Source organism: Ranitomeya imitator, chromosome 4 (assembly GCF_032444005.1).
Source record: "Ranitomeya imitator isolate aRanImi1 chromosome 4, aRanImi1.pri, whole genome shotgun sequence".
In the NCBI taxonomy this organism is placed as follows: Eukaryota; Metazoa; Chordata; class Amphibia; order Anura; family Dendrobatidae; genus Ranitomeya; species Ranitomeya imitator.
The window spans coordinates 512,897,545-512,918,177 of record NC_091285.1 but is presented as its reverse complement, the minus strand read 5'-3'; the positions used below and the strand labels follow the sequence as shown (position 1 = coordinate 512,918,177).

The 20,633-nt window shown below is 47.4% G+C and overlaps 1 protein-coding gene across 1 annotated transcript in view; it reads left to right on the top strand.

The window, feature by feature from the left end:
- The first annotated feature begins 2,721 nt into the window (after positions 1 to 2,721).
- Positions 2,722 to 20,633, top strand: part of C4H15orf40 (chromosome 4 C15orf40 homolog) — a 29,317-nt gene continuing 11,405 nt past the window's right edge. Inside the window, exons 1-3 of the mRNA XM_069766087.1 lie at positions 2,722 to 2,911; positions 16,154 to 16,280; positions 19,182 to 19,309. Coding sequence (XP_069622188.1) covers positions 2,804 to 2,911; positions 16,154 to 16,280; positions 19,182 to 19,309 — 363 coding nt within the window. The 5' untranslated portion in view covers positions 2,722 to 2,803. The remainder of the gene's footprint in view (positions 2,912 to 16,153; positions 16,281 to 19,181; positions 19,310 to 20,633) is intronic.

Genomic DNA, 20,633 nt, shown 5'->3' with positions numbered 1-20,633 from the left:
CGTTAGCGATTCGCTACATAATGGCAGTTAATGGGTGCCCTAACGCATCCGTTACATAGCGTTAGTGCCGCTATGTAACGGATGCCGTCAGCGCATTGCCATTAACGCAATGTGAACCCAGCCTAAGACAGAAGCATATACTGGGGTACCTGTACACGTGTAGTGTTGTGATACCTGCATAAGTGGGGACGCCCGTGCACTGTTGTGAATTTTCCAGGGTTTCTCTGTCATGGTGTTGCTTCTCTGATTTTCCAGACGGATGATGTTTAAAAGCCCCTTGGTGATGGATGATGTGAGTATATGTACTTAATCATTTATATGAATGTAATCCTTATATGTACTTAACCTTTGTATCTTAAAATATACAAAAGTGTACGCAATCATACTATTCAATCATACTACTCCTTTAATTTTGTACTTTGAAATAAAATTGCGTTATATCGCAAGTAGTAGCCTTCTTTAAAGCCGTCTCCGAACATTAGTGTTAAAAACTTGGCAATACAAGAAGGATGACATTATATGGAGCTGGTAATTTTTTTGCATCTGTGGTCATGTCCATTAATTTGTTCCTTACGTCAAAGAATTTAAAAGTTACAAAACGTCCCTTGGTACCTTGTCAGGTAAATAGCGAGGTTTCGTAATTCTATATGCATTGACAATAGTATCTCCATCAGGTAAATCTGGAACAAACTGGGTTGTCAATTTCGAGATAGATGTATGCGGCTGAGGGGAGGTCACTCCCCTTATCGCTATACAGTTTTTCCTTGAGTTATTTAGGATTATAGAATTGAAGATTCAACCCGTAATTCTCAAATTTTATTGAAACACATGTATAAATAAATCTAACAAAAAGGAGAAAAATATAAATATCTATATACATACAAACGTGTAACAATGAACTGTAGAAAACATAGAATTAAGCTAAGCTGGAGATAAGTGACGATGAGAGCAAAAAGGCACAGGAGTAACATCACCCTTCCTCCCCATCAACATGCAGCAATTGTGCAGCCCCATGCATGTGACATCAACACCTTCCCTGTGCAACATCACCCCACACAAGTAACATCAGCCCTTCACTGCACAGGCAAGCAGCCCCACACAAATAACAATCCCCAACCCCGAGCAGCAGCCCGGCAAACAGACCCACGCGAATTACATTGCCCGCCTTCACTGTGCAGGCCCCGACACCAGCATGCAGACCCACGTATGTAACATCACCCCCTTCTCCATGCGCACCCAGCCCTACACGACTGACATCAATTATCCTTTTCACCATGGAGCCCCACGTGAGCAACATCACTCCCTTCACCACACAGCCCCCAGCGACTGACATTATCTCCTTGCCCAAATAGCCAGCCCAGCATGCAGCCTCATGAAAGTAACAGTACCACCTTCCCAACGCAGGCCCAAGTAAGTAATGCTTCCCCTCACAGCTGTCCAGCATGCAACATTATCTCCCTCCCTGTGCAACCCCACAATATCCTCCACATCATCATCCTTCTCCGCACAGCTCCTCCTCATCCCCTTCTCTGCACAGCTCCTCCTCATCCCCTTCTCTGCACAGCTCCTCCTCATCCCCTTCTCATCATCCACTTCTTTGCACAGCTCCTCCTCCTCCTCATCCTTCTGCGCACAACTCCTCATCATCTTTCTCCACACAGCTCCTCCTACACTTCTCAGCAGTTACACCTCATCCACTTCTCTGCACACCTCATCATCCTTCTCCGCACTGCTCCTCCTCCTCAGCCTTCTCCACAGAGCTCATCATCATCCCCCTCCACACAGCCCCTCATCATCCTCCCCTCTACACAGCCCCTCATCATCACTTCTCCACTGCCCCTCATCATCCCTTCTCCACTGCCCATCATCATCATCTCTTCTCCACTGCCCCTCATCAACATCATCCCTTCTCCACTACCCCTCATCAACATCCTCCTTTCTACACAGCCCCTCATCATCATCATCCTCCCTTCTACACAGCCCCTCATCATCCTCCCCTCTACACAGCCCGTCATCATCATCCCCCCTCTCCACAGCCCCTCATCATTCCCCCTTCTTCACAGCCCCTCATCATCGTCCCTTCTCCACTGCCCCTCATCAACATCATCCCTTCTCCACTGCCCCTCATCAACATCATCCCTTCTCCACAGCCCCTCATCATCCTCCCCTCTACATAGCCCCTCATCATCATCAACCCTTCTCCACAGCCCCTCATTATCATCCCATTTTCCACAGCCCATCATCAACCCTGTCACCACAGCCCTTCATCATCATCCCCTTCCAGCCTTCTCCACAGCCCCTCATCATCATCATTCCCCCCTTCTCCGTACAGCCCATCATCATTCATTCCCCACCAGCCGTCTTCACCTTCGCCATGCAGCCTCACCCAAGTAACAACCCCTTTCCTGTGCAACTCCCCCCCCACAAATACGCAGCCTCATATATGCAGCACCCATATCCCTGTGCAGCCTTCCTACATGCACCCCTCATATAATAATATCATGATCATCCAAGCTTCTTTGCCCCAAAAACATATCCTCAGCCGCCCGCTCACACTAGTCCTGTGGCCTCGTTCCCATCTCCCCACAGCTTCTTGGTGCGGCTCCTCGGGTCTCAGGATCTCCTGCACACAGCTCTCCAGCAGCCTCAGCTGAGCACATAGCACATAGCACAACGCTGCATTATGGAGGGAAGGAAGCCCCGCCCCTTCATGTGACATCAGCCCCTCACAGAGCACCTGCAAGCTAGACTCTACCCTCTGAGGAAGGAGGGACAGCGCCCCCCAGTGTTCGGGAGCAGATCCATGCTACTGGTGCGCTCACTGCGCTGCACGGCTCTCGGTGTGACCGCTCCTCTCAGGGCCGCGGCTGCCCCAGCTCACACCATGCCGCCCAGGAAGGAAAGCAAAGAGGTGACTCTGCGGCCGGGCCTGCTCCGGGAACAGCGGCTACTCGAGCCCCGCTCCTCCCCGGCTCAGGCAATATACTACGTGACTGTGCAATATACTACGCGACTGGGCAATATACTATGTGCCTGGGCAATGTACTACGTGGGCTGTGCAATATATTACGTGGGCTGTGCAATATACTACGCGACTGGGCAATATACTACGTGGCTGGGCAATATACTACGCGACTGGGCAATATACTACGCGACTGGGGAATATACTACGTGACTGGGCAATATACTACGTGACTGGGCAATATACTACGTGACTGGGCAATATACTACGTGACTGGGCAATATACTACGCGACTGGGCAATATACTACGTGACTGGGCAATGTACTACGCGACTGGGCAATATACTACGCGACTGGGCAATATACTACGTGACTGGGCAATATACTACGCGACTGGGCAATATACTACGCGACTGGGCAATATACTACGCGACTGGGCAATATACTACGCGACTGGGCAATATACTACGCGACTGGGCAATATACTACGCGACTGGGCAATATACTACGCGACTGGGCAATATACTACGCGACTGGGCAATATACTACGCGACTGGGCAATATACTACGCGACTGGGCAATATACTACGCGACTGGGCAATATACTACGCGACTGGGCAATGTACTACGTGACTGGGCAATGTACTACGTGGCTGTGCAATATATTACGTGGCTGTGCAATATACTACGCGACTGGGCAATATACTACGTGACTGGGCAATATACTACGTGGCTGGGCAATATACTACGTCGCTGGGCAATATACTACGTGGCTGGGCAATATACTACGTGGCTGGCCAATATACTACGTGTCTGTGCAATATACTACGTGACTGGGCAATATACTACGTGGCTGGGCAATATACTACGTGGCTGGGCAATATACTACGTGGCTGGGCAATATACTACGTGGCTGGGCAATATACTACGTGGCTGGGCAATATACTACGTGGCTGGGCAATATACTACGTGGCTGGGCAATATACTACGTGGCTGGGCAATATACTACGTGGCTGGGCAATATACTACGTGGCTGTGCAGTATACTACGTGACTGGGCAATATACTACGTGGGCTGTGCAATATACTACTTGACTGGGCAATAAACTACGTGGCTGGGCAATATACTACATACCTGGGCAATATACTACGTGGCTGGGCAATATACTACGTGGCTGGGCAATATACTACGTGGCTGGGCAATATACTACGTGACTGGGCAATATACTACGTGGCTGGGCAATATACTACGTGGCTGGGCAATATACTACGTGGCTGGGCAATATACTACGTGGCTGGGCAATATACTACGTGGCTGGGCAATATACTACGTGGCTGGGCAATATACTACGTGGCTGGGCAATATACTACGTGGCTGGGCAATATACTACGTGGCTGGGCAATATACTACGTGGCTGGGCAATATACTACGCGACTGGGCAATATACTATGTGGCTGGGCAATATACTACGTGGCTGGGCAATGTACTACGTTGACTGTGCAATATACTACGTGGCTGGGCAATATACTACGTGGCTGGGCAATATACTACGCGGCTGGGCAATATACTACGTGACTGGGCAATATACTACGTGACTGGGCAATATACTACGTGGCTGGGCAATATACTATGTGGCTGGGCAATATACTACGCGGCTGGGCAATATACTATGTGGCTGGGCAATATACTATGTGGCTGGGCAATATACTACGCGGCTGGGCAATATACTACGTGGCTGGGCAATATACTACGTGGCTGGGCAATATACTACGCGGCTGGGCAATATACTACGCGGCTGGGCAATATACTATGTGGCTGGGCAATATACTACGCGGCTGGGCAATATACTACGCGGCTGGGCAATATACTACGCGACTGGGCAATATACTATGTGGCTGGGCAATATACTATGTGGCTGGGCAATATACTACGCGGCTGGGCAATATACTACGCGGTGCGTCGCTGTTTGGTCGCTGGAGAGCTGTTACACACAGCTCTCCAGCGACCGTTACCGCCGCTATTAACCCTGTGTGTCCCCAACCTTTTACTATTGATGCTGCCTATGCAGCATCAAGAGTAAAAAAATGTAATGTTAAAAATAATCAAAAAACCTGCTATACTCACCCTCCGTTGTCCGCTGAGCCGCTCGCGCCTGCCGCCATCTTCCGTTCCCAGCGATGCATTGCGAAATTACCCAGAAGACTTAGCGGTCTTGCGAGACCGCTAAGGCATCTGGGTAATTTCGCAATGCATCCTGGGAACGGAAGATGGCGGCAGCCGCGCGCTTATCGCCGGAGCTCCGCTGGATCCCAGGAGGTGAGTATATAACTATTTTTTATTTTAATTATTTTTTAAACAGGGATATGGTGCCCACACTGCTATATACTACATAGGTAGTGTTATATACTCCGTGGGCTGTGCTATATATTACGTGGCCACTGTTATATACTACGTGGCTCTGCTGTATACTACGTGGCTCTGTGCTGTATACTACGTAGCTGGGCAATATACTACGTGACTGGGCAATATACTACGTGGCTCTGCTGTATACTACGTGGCTCTGTGCTGTATACTACATCGCTGGGTAATATACTACGTGTCTGCTGTATACTATGTGTCTGTGCTGTATACTACGTCGCTGTGCAATATACTATGTGGCTGGGCAATATACTACGTAGCTGGGCAATATACTACGTGTCTGTGCTGTATACTACGTCGCTGGGCAATATACTACGTGACTGGGCAATATACTACGCGACTGGGCAATATACTACGCGACTGGGCAATATACTACGCGACTGGGCAATATACTACGCGACTGGGCAATATACTACGCGACTGGGCAATATACTACGCGACTGGGCAATATACTACGCGACTGGGCAATATACTACGCGACTGGGCAATATACTACGCGACTGGGCAATATACTACGTGACTGGGCAATGTACTACGTGGCTGTGCAATATATTACGTGGCTGTGCAATATACTACGCGACTGGGCAATATACTACGTGACTGGGCAATATACTACGTGGCTGGGCAATATACTACGTCGCTGGGCAATATACTACGTGGCTGGGCAATATACTACGTGACTGGCCAATATACTACGTGTCTGTGCAATATACTACGTGACTGGGCAATATACTACGTGGCTGGGCAATATACTACGTGGCTGGGCAATATACTACGTGGCTGGGCAATATACTACGTGGCTGGGCAATATACTACATACCTGGGCAATATACTACGTGGCTGGGCAATATACTACGTGGCTGGGCAATATACTACGTGGCTGGGCAATATACTACGTGGCTGTGCAGTATACTACGTGACTGGGCAATATACTACGTGGGCTGTGCAATATACTACTTGACTGGGCAATAAACTACGTGGCTGGGCAATATACTACATACCTGGGCAATATACTACGTGGCTGGGCAATATACTACGTGGCTGGGCAATATACTACGTGGCTGGGCAATATACTACGTGACTGGGCAATATACTACGTGGCTGGGCAATATACTACGTGGCTGGGCAATATACTACGTGGCTGGGCAATATACTACGTGGCTGGGCAATATACTACGTGGCTGGGCAATATACTACGTGGCTGGGCAATATACTACGTGGCTGGGCAATATACTACGTGGCTGGGCAATATACTACGCGACTGGGCAATATACTACGTGGCTGGGCAATATACTACGTGGCTGGGCAATGTACTACGTTGACTGTGCAATATACTACGTTGACTGTGCAATATACTACGTGGCTGGGCAATATACTACGTGGCTGGGCAATATACTACGCGGCTGGGCAATATACTACGTGACTGGGCAATATACTACGTGACTGGGCAATATACTACGTGGCTGGGCAATATACTATGTGGCTGGGCAATATACTACGCGGCTGGGCAATATACTATGTGGCTGGGCAATATACTACGCGGCTGGGCAATATACTACGTGGCTGGGCAATATACTACGTGGCTGGGCAATATACTACGCGGCTGGGCAATATACTACGCGGCTGGGCAATATACTATGTGGCTGGGCAATATACTACGCGGCTGGGCAATATACTACGCGGCTGGGCAATATACTACGCGACTGGGCAATATACTATGTGGCTGGGCAATATACTACGCGGCTGGGCAATATACTACGCGGTGCGTCGCTGTTTGGTCGCTGGAGAGCTGTTACACACAGCTCTCCAGCGACCGTTACCGCCGCTATTAACCCTGTGTGTCCCCAACCTTTTACTATTGATGCTGCCTATGCAGCATCAAGAGTAAAAAAATGTAATGTTAAAAATAATCAAAAAACCTGCTATACTCACCCTCCGTTGTCCGCTGAGCCGCTCGCGCCTGCCGCCATCTTCCGTTCCCAGCGATGCATTGCGAAATTACCCAGAAGACTTAGCGGTCTCGCGAGACCGCTAAGGCATCTGGGTAATTTCGCAATGCATCCTGGGAACGGAAGATGGCGGCAGCCGCGCGCTTATCGCCGGAGCTCCGCTGGATCCCAGGAGGTGAGTATATAACTATTTTTTATTTTAATTATTTTTTAAACAGGGATATGGTGCCCACACTGCTATATACTACATAGGTAGTGTTATATACTCCGTGGGCTGTGCTATATATTACGTGGCCACTGTTATATACTACGTGGCTCTGCTGTATACTACGTGGCTCTGTGCTGTATACTACGTAGCTGGGCAATATACTACGTGACTGGGCAATATACTACGTGGCTCTGCTGTATACTACGTGGCTCTGTGCTGTATACTACATCGCTGGGTAATATACTACGTGTCTGCTGTATACTATGTGTCTGTGCTGTATACTACGTCGCTGTGCAATATACTATGTGGCTGGGCAATATACTACGTAGCTGGGCAATATACTACGTGTCTGTGCTGTATACTACGTCGCTGGGCAATATACTACGTGGCTGGGCAATATACTACGCGTCTGTGCTGTATACTACGTGGCTGGGCAATATACTACGTGACTGGGCAATATTCTACGTGACTGGGCAATATTCTACGTGGGCTGTGCAATATACTACGTGGACATGCATATTCTAGAATACCCAATGCTTTAGAATCGGGCCACCATCTAGTCTACTATATAATTGTCTAAGGGTCACTTCCGTCTGTCTTTCTGTCACAGATATTCATTGGTCGCGGCCTCTGTCTGTCATGGAATCCAAGTCGCTGATTGGTTTCGCTAGCTGCCTGTCATGGCTTCCGCGACCAATCAGCGACGGCCACAGTCCGATTAGTCCCTCCCTACTCCCCTGCAGTCAGGTGCCCAGCGCCCGCTCCATACTCCCCGCAGTCACCGCTCACACAGGGTTAATGCCAGCGGTAACGGACCGCATTATGCCGCGGGTAACTCATTCCGTTACCGCTGCTATTAACCCTGTGTGACCAAGTTTTTACTATTGATGCTGCCTATGCAGCGTCAATAGTAAAAAGATCTAATGTTAAAAAAAATAAAAAATCATCATATACTCACCCTCCCGCCACTTTCCCCTTCCGGTGCTAAGGATGGTATGCGACAAGGACCTTCCATGACGTCATGGTCATGTGACCGCGACATCATCACACGTCCTGCGCGCCTACGCGAGAAGGACCTGCCATGACGTCACGGTCATGTGACGGCGACGTCATCACACCCTGGGACCGGAAGCTGGCGATAGAACTACAAGGGGCCCTCGGATCAGAAGGTGAGTATATGTTTATTTTTTTTAACCTGTGACATACGTGGCTGGGCAATATACTACGTGGCTCTGTGCTGTATACTACATCACTGGGCAATATACTACGTAACTGGGCAATATACTACGTGGCTGGGCAATATGCTCTGTGCTGTATACTACGTGGCTGGGCAATATACTACGTGGCTGGGCAATATACTACGTGACTGGGCAAGATACTACGTAGCTGGGCAATATAGTACGTGACTGGGCAATATACTACGTGGGCTGTGCAATATGCTACGTGGCTCTGTGCTGTATACTACGTGGCTGGGCAATATACAGTCATGGCCAAAAGTATTCACACCCCTGCAATTCTTTCAGATAATACTCATTTTCTTTCTGAAAATGATTGCAAACACAAATTCTTTGGTATTATTATCTTCATTTAGTTTGTCTTAAATGAAAAAACACAAAAGAGCATGAAGCAAAAAGCAAAACATTGATCATTTCACACAAAACTCCAAAAATGGGTCAGACAAAAGTATTGGCACCCTCAGCCTAATACTTGGTTGAACAACCTTTAGCCAAAATAACTGCGACCAACCACTTCCGGTAACCATCAATGAGTTTCTTACAATGCTCTGCTGGAATTTTAGACCATTCTTCTTTGGCAAACTGCTCCAGGTCCCTGATATTTGAAGGGTGCCTTCTCCAAACTGCCATTTTTAGATCTTTCCACAGGTGTTCTATGAGATTCAGGTCTGGACTCATTGCTGGCCACCTTAGAAGTCTCCAGTGCTTTCTCTCAAACCATTTTCTACAGCTTTCTGAAGTGTCTTTTGGGTCATCGTCCTGCTGGAAGACCCACGACCTCTGAGGGAGACCCAGCTTTCTCACACTGGGCCCTACATTATGCTGCAAAATTTGTTGGTAGTCTTCAGACTTCATAATGCCATGCACACGGTCAAGCAGTCCAGTGCCAGAGGCAGCAAAGCAACCCCAAAACATCAGGGAACCTCCACCATGTTTGACTTTAGGCACCGTGTTCTTTTCTTTGAATGCTTCATTTTTTCTCCTGTAAACTCTATGCTGATGCCTTTGCCCAAAAAGCTCAACTTTTGTCTCATCTGACCAGAGAACATTCTTCCAAAACATTTTAGGCCTTTTCAGGTAAGTTTTGGCAAACTCCAGCCTGGCTTTTTTAAGTTTCGGGGTAAGAAGTGAGGTCTTCCTGTGTCTCCTACCATACAGTCCCTTTTCATTCAGATGCCGATGGATAATACGGGTTGACACTGTTGTACCCTCGGACTGCAGGGCAGATTGAACTTGTTTGTATGTTGGTCGAGGTTCTTTATCCAACATCCGCACAATCTTGCGTTGAAATCTCTTGTCAATTTTTCTTTTCCGTCCACATCTAGGGAGGTTAGCCACAGTTCCATGGGCTGTAAACTTCTTGATGACACTGTGCACGGTAGACACAGGAACATTCAGGTCTTTGGAGATGGACTTGTAGCCTTGAGATTGCTCATGCTTCCTCACAATTTGGTTTCTCAAGTCCTCAGACAGTTCTTTGGTCTTCTTTCTTTTCTCCATGCTCAATGTGGTACACACAAGGACACAGGACAGAGGTTGAGTCAACTTTAATCCATGTCAACTGGCTGCAAGTGTGATTTAGTTATTACCAACACCTGTTAGGTGCCACAGGTAAGTTACAGGTGCTGTTAATTACACAAATTAGAGAAGCATCACAAGATTTTTCGAACAGTGCCAATACTTTTGTCCACCCCCTTTTTTATGTTTGGTGTGGAATTATATCCAATATGGCTTTAGGACAATTCTTTTTGGGTTTTTTCATTTAAGACAAATTAAATGAAGATAATAATAACAAAGAATTTGTGTTTGCAATTATTTTCAGGAAGAAACTGAGTATTATCTGACAGAATTGCAGGGTGTCAATACTTTTGGCCACAACTGTATGTTGAACTGTTTCCATACTAGAATTAAACGAGTCCTGACAGCTAAGGCCGGTTTCACACGTCAGTGGCTCCGGTACGTGAGGTGACAGTTTCCTCACGTACCGGAGACACTGACTCACGTAGACAGATTAAAATCAATGTGTCTCTGCACATGTCAGCGTGTTTTCACGGACCGTGTGTCCGTTTGGAAAACTTGGAGACATGTCAGTGTTTGTGGGAACGCACGGATCACACGGACCCATTAAAGTCAATGGGTCCATGTAAAACACGTACCGCACACGGATGCTGTCCGTGTGCAGTCCGTGTGCCGTGCAGGAGACAGCGCTACTGTAAGCGCTGTCCCCCCAGCTTGTGGTGCTGAAGCCCCATTAATTTCTTCTCTCCAGCAGCGTTCGCTGGAGAGAAGGAATGAAAAATCATTTTTTTTTTTTTTTTTTAAAATAAAGTTCCCAGTAATCTCCCCCCTCCCACCCCCTGTGCGCCCGCCCGCTGGCATTAAAATACTTACCCAGCTCCCTCGATGCTTCCATCCTCTCAGCGTCGCAGCTCTTCCTGTATGAGCGGTCACGTGGTGCCGCACATTACAGTGATGAATATGCGGCTCCACCTCCCATAGGGGTGGAGCCGCATATTCATCACTGTAATAAGCGGCACCACGTGACCGCTCATACAGGAGAAGCTGCCAGCGCTGAGAGGAGAGAGGAGACATCGCGGGAGCTAGGTGAGTATTTCTATGCAAGGGGCCGGGCGGTGCACGGGGGATGGGAGGCGGGAGCTCACCAGCAAACTTTATTTTTAGCAAAAAATAACAAAAACTTGATCTTTCATCTCTTCTCTCCTGTGGGGGAGAAGAGAGGAATGCTGGCTTCAGCACCACGCAGGGGGGTCAGCGCTTAGTGTAGCACTGTCTCTCCTGCACGGTCCATGTGGTCCTCAGGCGGCACACGAATGCCCCACGTGTGCCACACTGATGTGCCACGTGAGCACACGGACACGGATAATTCCGGTACCGATTTTTCCGGTATCAGAATTATCTGGACGTGTGGGACAGGCCTGACAGAGTGCCTGATCCATGGGCACCAGGTGTTTCAAACCATGGCTGCACGATTCAAGCCATATACAGTTATGTGACAAACTGTTTGCCCCCTTCCTGATTTCCTATTCTTTTGCATGTTTGTCACACTTAAATGTTTCAGATCAGCAAACAAATTTAAATATTAGACAAAGATAACACAAGTAATCACAAAGTTCAGTTTTTAAATAAAGGTCTTTATAATTAAGGGAAATATAAATTCAAACCTACAAGACCCTGTGTGAAAAAGTGATTGCCCCCTAAGCCCGATAACTAGTTGGGCCACCCTTAGCAGCAACAACTGCAATCAAGCATTGGCGATAACTGGCAATGAGTCTTTTACAACGCACTGGAGGAATTTTGCGCCACTCATCTTTGCAGAATTGTTTTAATTCAGCCACATTGGAGGGTTTACGATCTTGAACTGCATTTTTAAGGTCATGCCACAGCATCTCAACTGAGTTACGGTCAGGACTTTGACTAGGCCACTCCAAGTCTTAAAGGGCCACTGTCACCCCCTCCAACCGTTATAAGCTAAAAGAGCCACCTTGTGCAGCAAGAATGCTGCATTCTAACAAGGTGGCTCTTAGTTTTTGGTTCATGTATTCCCAAAATAAAGCGTTTTCAAACTTATCCAAAATACCTGTCTTTATCCAGCGAGCCAGGTCCTCACCCCCCTGCTTGAACCACCACTCTGCCGTCACTCAAATATTCAAAGGCTCCGGGCGCCGCCCCCTTCACGCTGTTTTCGCTTGAAATCCGGCGCCTGCGCTGTGTACTACTGTGTGGGGCAGGCGCAAAGAGCTCTGGCCGTCTGACATCACAGCCAGGCTTGCAGACTGCGCCTGTGTGGCCGTCCTGCCTATGAATCCCAGCCCCGCACTGTGCATAATGCATAACACAGTGCGGGGCTGGGATTCCCAAGGTGGGAGGCCGCACAGGCGCAGTCTGCCAGCCTGGTTGGGACGTCAGATGGCCAGAGCTTACTGCGCCTGCACGAGACAGTACAACACAGCGCAGGCACCAGAATTCATGCGAAAACAGCGGAGGGGGCGGCGCCCAGAGCCCCTGAAGATTTGAGTGGCGGTTCAAGCAGGGGGGTGAGGACCTGCCTCCCTGGATAAAGACAGGTATTTTGGATAAGTTTGAAAATGCTTTATTTTGGGAATACGTGAACCAAAAACTAAAAGAGCCACCTTGTTAGAATGCAGCATTACTGCTGCACAAGGTGGCTCTTTTAGTTTATAACGGCTGGAGGGGGTGACAGTGGCCCTTTAATTTTGTTTTTCTTAAAGGGAACCTGTCAGCAGGATTGTGCACAGTAACCTACAGACAGTGTCAGGTCGGCGCCATTATTCTGATTACAATGATACCTTGGTTGATTAAATCCATCTTGTGGTTGTTGTGTAATCATTATTTTTAGTTTTGAGTTAATGATATGTTCGTACTCCAGGGCGGCCTGTGAGGGGTCTTCATGTGGTGCTCTGCCTAGGGATTCACCAGTATGGCTTCTGACAGATCACTGATCTCTCACTGCTCTGCCCACTAGTGTACGTAAAGAATATCTATAATATAACGCTGGGAGCGTCACTCTGTCCGAAGCCTTTATAGACTGCGCAGGCGCAAGCTCCGGCGCAGTCTGGCCCCCACAGAGTGACGCTCCCAGGAGATCGCAGTATGCGTAAACACTGAACGCATACCGCGATCTCCACCGGAGAGTCAGGGACCGCCAGGAGGGTAAGTATATTCACCTTTCCCCGTTCCAGCGCTGCGTGCGGCTCCGTCTCCCGGCTCCTCTGCTGTGACAGTTCAGAGGGCGCGATGACGCGCTTAATGCGCGCCGGCGCCGCCCTCTGACTTACCAGTCACAGGCAGAGGAGCCGGAGTGTGTCTTCAAGAAAATGGCGCCGGAAAGCGCGGACTGCGCAGGCGCCGATTCCTGCTGCCGGAATCGGCGCCTGCGCAGTCCGCGCTTTCCGGCGCCATTTTCTTGAAGATACACTCCGGCTCCTCTGCAGGTGTGTCTTCAAGAAAATGGCGCCGGAAAGCGCAGACTGCGCAGGCGCCGATTCCTGCTGCCGGAATCGGCGCCTGCGCAGTCCGCGCTTTCCGGCGCCATTTTCTTGAAGACACACCTGCAGTGGAGCCGGACGATAGGTGAGTATGGTATTTTTTTTATTTTTTTATATGACAGCAGCATACGGGGGCATACACACTGGAGCGTCTTATGGGGGGCATATCATACAATGGTGGCGCAGGATGGGAGCAGCACATGACAGAAAGGGTGCAGGATGGCAGCAGCACATGACAGAACGGGCCCAGGATGGCAGCAGCACATGACAGAACGGGCGCAGGATGGCAGCAGCACATGACAGAACGGGGGTGCAGGATGGCAGCAGCACATGACAGAACGGGGGTGCAGGATGGCAGCAGCACATGACAGAACGGGCGCAGGATGGCAGCAGCACATGACAGAACGGGCGCAGGATGGCAGCAGCACATGACAGAACGGGCCCAAGATGGCAGCAGCACATGACAGAACGGGCGCAGGATGGCAGCAGCACATGACAGAACGGGGGTGCAGGATGGCAGCAGCACATGACAGAACGGGCGCAGGATGGCAGCAGCACATGACAGAACGGGCGCAGGATGGCAGCAGCACATGACAGAACAGGCCCAGGATGGCAGCAGCACATGACAGAACGGGCGCAGGATGGCAGCAGCACATGACAGAACGGGCGCAGGATGGCAGCAGCACATGACAGAACGGGCGCAGGATGGATGCAGTACATGACAGAACGGGCGCAGGATGGGAGCAGCACATGACAGAACGGGCGCAGGATGGGAGCAGCACATGACAGAACGGGCGCAGGATGGCAGCAGCACATGACAGAACGGGCGCAGGATGGGAGCAGCACATGACAGAACGGGCGCAGGATGGCAGCAGCACATGACAGAACGGGCGCAGGATGGCAGCAGCACATGACCGAACGGGCGCAGGATGGGAGCAGCACATGACAGAACGGGCGCAGGATGGCAGCAGCACATGACAGAACGGGGGCGCAGGATGGGAGCAGCACATGACAGAACGGGGGCGCAGGATGGGAGCAGCACATGACAGGATGGGAGCAGCAAATGACAGAATGGAGGCGCAGGATGGGAGCAGCACATGACAGAACGGGGGCGCAGGATGGGAGTAGCACATGACAGAACGGGGGCGCAGGATGGGAGCAGCACATGACAGGATGGGGGCGCAGGATGGAGCAGCACATGACAGAATGGGGGCGCAGGATGGAGCAGCACATGACAGGATGGGGACGCAGGATGGAGCAGCACATGTCAGAATGGGGGTGCAGGATGGGTGCAGCACATGTCAGGATGGGGATGCAGGATGGAGCAGCTCATGACAGGATGGGGACGCAGGATGGAGCAGCACATACCAGGATGGAGACCATATACCAATATAAATGCTCGCCACCCGGGCGTAGAATGGGTTCAATAGCTAGTTATATATATTGTGAAAAAAAAATCACCTGCAGCAGTCAGGCATCGGCGGGGCCCCTGTTCTGCAGCCTGATCGCATGAGTACTGTGCATTAAATTGTTTTATTTGATGATATTCAAGTATATTCATTAAAAAAAATGCCTTTTCCAAGATGGCGCCACAGGCACCTGCGCAGTAGCAGCTGTCGGCAATTACAAATGATGAAGTTGGTCTGAGTTGGCCATTTATATTCACAGCTATTTTATATCCCTCATCTGTTACGATCGTCCTAAAATAAAGCCTTTCTGTTTCCCATAATGAAGATGCCCAGTGGCTCTGTATATGCTGATTACATGCTGCAGTCATTGTGATTGGCGGACAGATTGGAGCTGGCATTAAACCTCACATTCAGCATGGCGCTGCTTTTGCAGAACATTAACATTTATCAAGCAGTTCACAGTTTGTAATGATTCAGTGGAAATCTGCTATGACCGTCTAGTCAGCTGCGTTACAATCAAGCCCCGATCTGGCCGCCACATGAAGCCCCAACCTTTTACACACCTCAGATCAGCTTTGGGGATATTTCTATCCTATCATTTGTCATACATATAAATTTGAATAATATTGGTCAGATCTGTGTGTCTCAAGGCTCCCTCGTCTCTCCTGTGTTTAGAGAGCGGGATTATTTTGATCATTTGGGGGGGGGGGGGGTAGAGATATTGGGGTGCATGTTTGTGCGTCCTGCACTTCATTATTGATCAGCTGAATAAGGCCAAGTGAATTTTATGTCTTGCAATTACTGGTAAAGTGATGGGGGTGCTCTGTGATGAACGATTAGCATATAAGGGGCCCATACACTGTTCTTACATGTCGGCCCTCTGGTTATTTTCTATTGTATCTGTAAGACTGAAGTTCCTCACACTGATGTAATTGTACCTTACAGAGAAAAGGTCAGAAGAAGGAATCGGCACAGATCGCCCATCCTACTGGTCCAGTGGTAGTAGACAAAAGTGGCTTTGTTTTAATATTTGTACATGCCAAACCAGGCTCTAAACTGAATGCTGTAACAGGTAATGCCTTACGTTTCTGATACTTGATAATGCTTTCTGGATTAGGCCACAGTTGGCATACATGGTAGCGTGGCTTTAGTGAAACTGGAAACTTACTAATTACCAAAATGATTCTAAGTTATCCAGTGTTCTAGGGATGTGGTGCTTGGTTGTAGCATGGACACGTCTTTGCTGATGGAAGCCACCGGTGTAAAGAATCACTATAAAGCACGTTTGTCGCCAGATCCACTAGATCCAATAGTGTAATTACTTTGAAAATCCTTTCCTTTATGAAAGTTTTCATGAAATGAGCCTTTTATGTTGCTTCTGTGTTACACAGTGGATTTTCAAGACAGAAAATACCCTACGGCTAAGTGCACACGTTGCAGAATTGCCGCGGAAATTTCCGCGGCAATTCCGCAACTCCAGCCGCGGGTATATCATATGTGGAATTGGCATGCGTATTCCCGCTAAACACTAGTGTTTTGCAAACGTTTTTAGCTTGCAGAATGCTAGCGTTTTCCTAGCGATCTGTAGCATCGCTTGGAAAACTGACAGATTGGTCACTCTTGTCAATATAGTGTTTAACAAGTGTGACCAACTTTTTACTATTGATGCTGCCTATGCAGCATCAATAGTAAAAAGATAGAACGTTAAAAATAATTAAAAAAATAAAAAATCATGATATTCTCACTTTCCGGCATCCCTGGCAGTCTTCCCGCTCCTCGCGATGCTCCGGTCCCAATAATGCATTGCGGCAATTACCTCAAATGGCGTACGCACGTCATCACAGGTCATTTTCGCAATGCATTATTGGGAACGGAAGCATCTCGAGGAGCAGGAAGACTGCCGGGGATGCCGGAAGGTGAGAATATCATGATTTTGTATTTTAATTCTTTTTTTAACAATTATATGGTTCCCAGGGCCTGGAGGAGAGTCTCCTCTCCTCCACCCTGGGTACCAACCGCACATGATCCGCTTACTTCCCGCATGGTGGGCATAGCCACATGCGGAAAGTAAGCGGATCAATGCATTCCTATGTGTGCGGAATCACCGCGATTCCGCACAGGAATGAACATGCTGCGTTTTTTTCTGGAATCCGATTCCGCCGCGGAAAAAAGCGCAACATGTGCACAAAAATTGTCAATTGCATTCTAATAATAGGGTGCCTAATATATGCGTTTTTATTGCGAAAAAAAAAAAAAACACGAACAATCCTGAACACGTGCACACAGCCTAAGAATATATGCAAACAACATCTTTTTCATGTGGATTCCACCTGGAATTCACCTGAAAGTGTTGCAGAACCCCCACAGTAACAGAACTCCATGCACAATAACGTAAAAATGTGCATGTCTAGTTTTTTGTCACTACTTTTTTTTTTTTAAAACACCTCTGTTATAGGTCACAGCCAAACACTAATATGGTTAAAAAAAAAAAAAGATGTCAATTTATTGCTCATTTGCTAAATTAGCAACTGGACAAATGTATGACCTTAGATTCTCAATGGGGAAGAAAAAAAACACAAGAATTTGAAAATCAACGGAAATGTCAAGCAAAACCTCAACATCCTTCCCTAGAAAACCGAAGATTTTGAAGCAACAGAAGCAGACTACTGATTAAAAAACGTAATGATTAGTGATGAGCGAGTATGCTCGTTACTCGAGTTTCTCCGAGCATGCTCGGGTGGCCTCCGAGTATTTTGGCGTGCTCGGAGATTTAGCTTTCGTCGCCTCAGCTGCATGATTTACGGCTGATTACATGTGGGGATTCCCTAATAAACAAACAGGCAACCCCACATGTATTCAAGCTGTCTAGCAGCCGCAAATCATGTAGCTGCGTCGACACAAACTAAATCTCCGAGCATGCCGAAATACTCGGAGGCCACCCGAGCATGCTCAGAGAAACTCGAGTAACGAGCATACTCGCTCATCAGTAGTAATGATATGTACCAGACTAACTATGCACATACAGAGAACTTCTATCCTGGCAATCACAGATCCTTCATTATTTAACACGTCCCCCCATCCACATTGATTGAAAAACCCTGATCATTTACTATTAACTGCTTCAGAGTTTGGAAAGCATTATGTCGTTAAAAGAAGTAGCATGCAGATTCCTGGTACTTGGACCATACATGTCAGCTGAGTGGTAAAATGAGCCAAAGTCACAGAAAGCCAGGTGAGACTAGGTGCACATTTTGGAAGAGTTTTTCTTTTAGATCAGAGAATTAAATTATTTGCACCATTTTTGTTATTTTTGTTGGTGTCTTGTTAAAAACAACTTACTGGTGAGGGCTGTCTCTAGCACCAGCAAACAACTAGGTGTAATTGTCCTAATAAAACACCTATGTCTGGTTTAAGATGCTTATATATTTTCATAATTTTGGTGAGTTTTCCCTAATTTGTTAGGTTGGAAGATTCATCAATAAATATTATAAGCCATAATCTTATGTAGAACTAGAAACTTCAGGCTAATATTTCCTATCACCCTATTCTAAAAGGGGTGTTCTCAGGTTTGAAAGTTATCTCATATGCAATGGTATAGAGGATATGTTTCCAATTGCTGGAGTCTGACTGCTGTGGCCCCCTGACTATCCTGAGAACGGAGGCTCTGAATAACTGTGGCTGAATGGATCAGTGGTCAATCAAGCGTACTGCTGCGCTTTTCACTCTTAATGAGAGCACTGGAGATTGCCGAGCTCAGCTGATCTTTGGCATTCCCATTAGGATGAATGAAGCCGTACTATTCTCGAGATTGATGGGGCTCCCGACGGTCGGACCCACAGGGTTCGGAAAGTTATCTCCTATCCACAACTTTCAAAGTTGAGAATACCAATTGAATACGTCATGCTCATTTGCATTCACAGATAAAATCTGCATACTCTGTTGATTCATTGACCATGTTATATCTGTACTATAGATGTGACAACAGAGGCTGTTGGAGTTGCTATTGCGGCTCCTCCATCTGATGGAGAAGCAAATGCTGAATTATGCCGCTATCTGTCAAAGGTCCTGGAAATAAAGAAAAGTGAAGTAAATTTGGATAAGGTACCGTAAGTGTTTTGTATTTTTGTTAACCATTTACCAATATGAGTCGTACAGTTATGTTATATATATGTTATATATGTTATCTTCTGACTGACAGCTTCTAGCTGCTGCCTATAGGAGACTGTAATTTTTTTTATACATACATTGCTGTATATGTTACAAGTGATTGGATGATTGCAGATTAAAGTCCCCTTAGGAGAATAACAAATGCAGTGACAAATGGGAGCAACATTTGTGTTAAAAATCTGAAAAAAATATTGTGTGTGTGTGTATGTATATATATATATATATATATATATATATATATATATATATATATATATATATATATATACACATGCAGCTCTGGCAAATATGAAGAGCGCACTGCAAAATTTTCAGTTTGTCTGATTTTTCTCTCTCTATGTATATTTTTGAGTAAAATGTAAATTGTTTTTTTATTCTATAAACTACTGACAAGATAGTCAGTAGACAAGTCTCCGAAGTTCCAAGCAATAAATGTTGTATTTATTTTCTGAAAATGAGAAATGGTCAAAATAACAAAAAAATTAATTGCTTGCAGACCTCAAGTAATGCAAAAAAAAAAAAATTAGTTCATTTCTAAACAACAATACTAATGTTTTAATTCAGAAAGAATTCAGAAATCAATATTTTATTGAATAACCATGATTTTTAATCACAGCTTTCATACGTCTTGGCATGCTTTTCACCAGTCTTTCACACTGCTTTTGAGTGACCTTATGCCACTCCTGGTACAAACATTAAAGCAGTTCTTCTTTATTTGACGGATTGTGACTATCCATTTTCCTCTTGATTACATTCCAGGGGTTTTCAATGGGGTTCAGGTCTGGAAATTGGGTTGGCCATGACAGGGATTCGATGTGGTGGTCCTACATCCACATCTAGCTGCGTGGCATGGCGCATTGTCCTGCTGGAAAAAACAGTCCTCAGAGTTGGGGAACAAGGCACAAATACACAAGTGTACAGGGGTCACTTAACTCAGCCGAGGGCAGAAGTATTGCTGACAAGGATGCAAGCCTCCCGCGGATATAAAAAGCCCTCCCCTGTTCAAAGGGAGGCCACAACATTAACCCCCGAGGCTCCTGCTCAAATCCTACCATAGGATCATGACAGTACCCCCCTCTCGGGGGGGGGGCACTGGACCCCCAGGCCTCCCCGGATGTTTGCCATGAAATGCTCGAACCAGATGGTCAGCATGCACCAAGTGAGCAGGAACCCACGAGCGATCCTCTGGCCCACACCAGTGCACCAGATACTTCAAAGAGCGGCGCACCAGCCAAGAATTCACAATGTGCCCAACCTC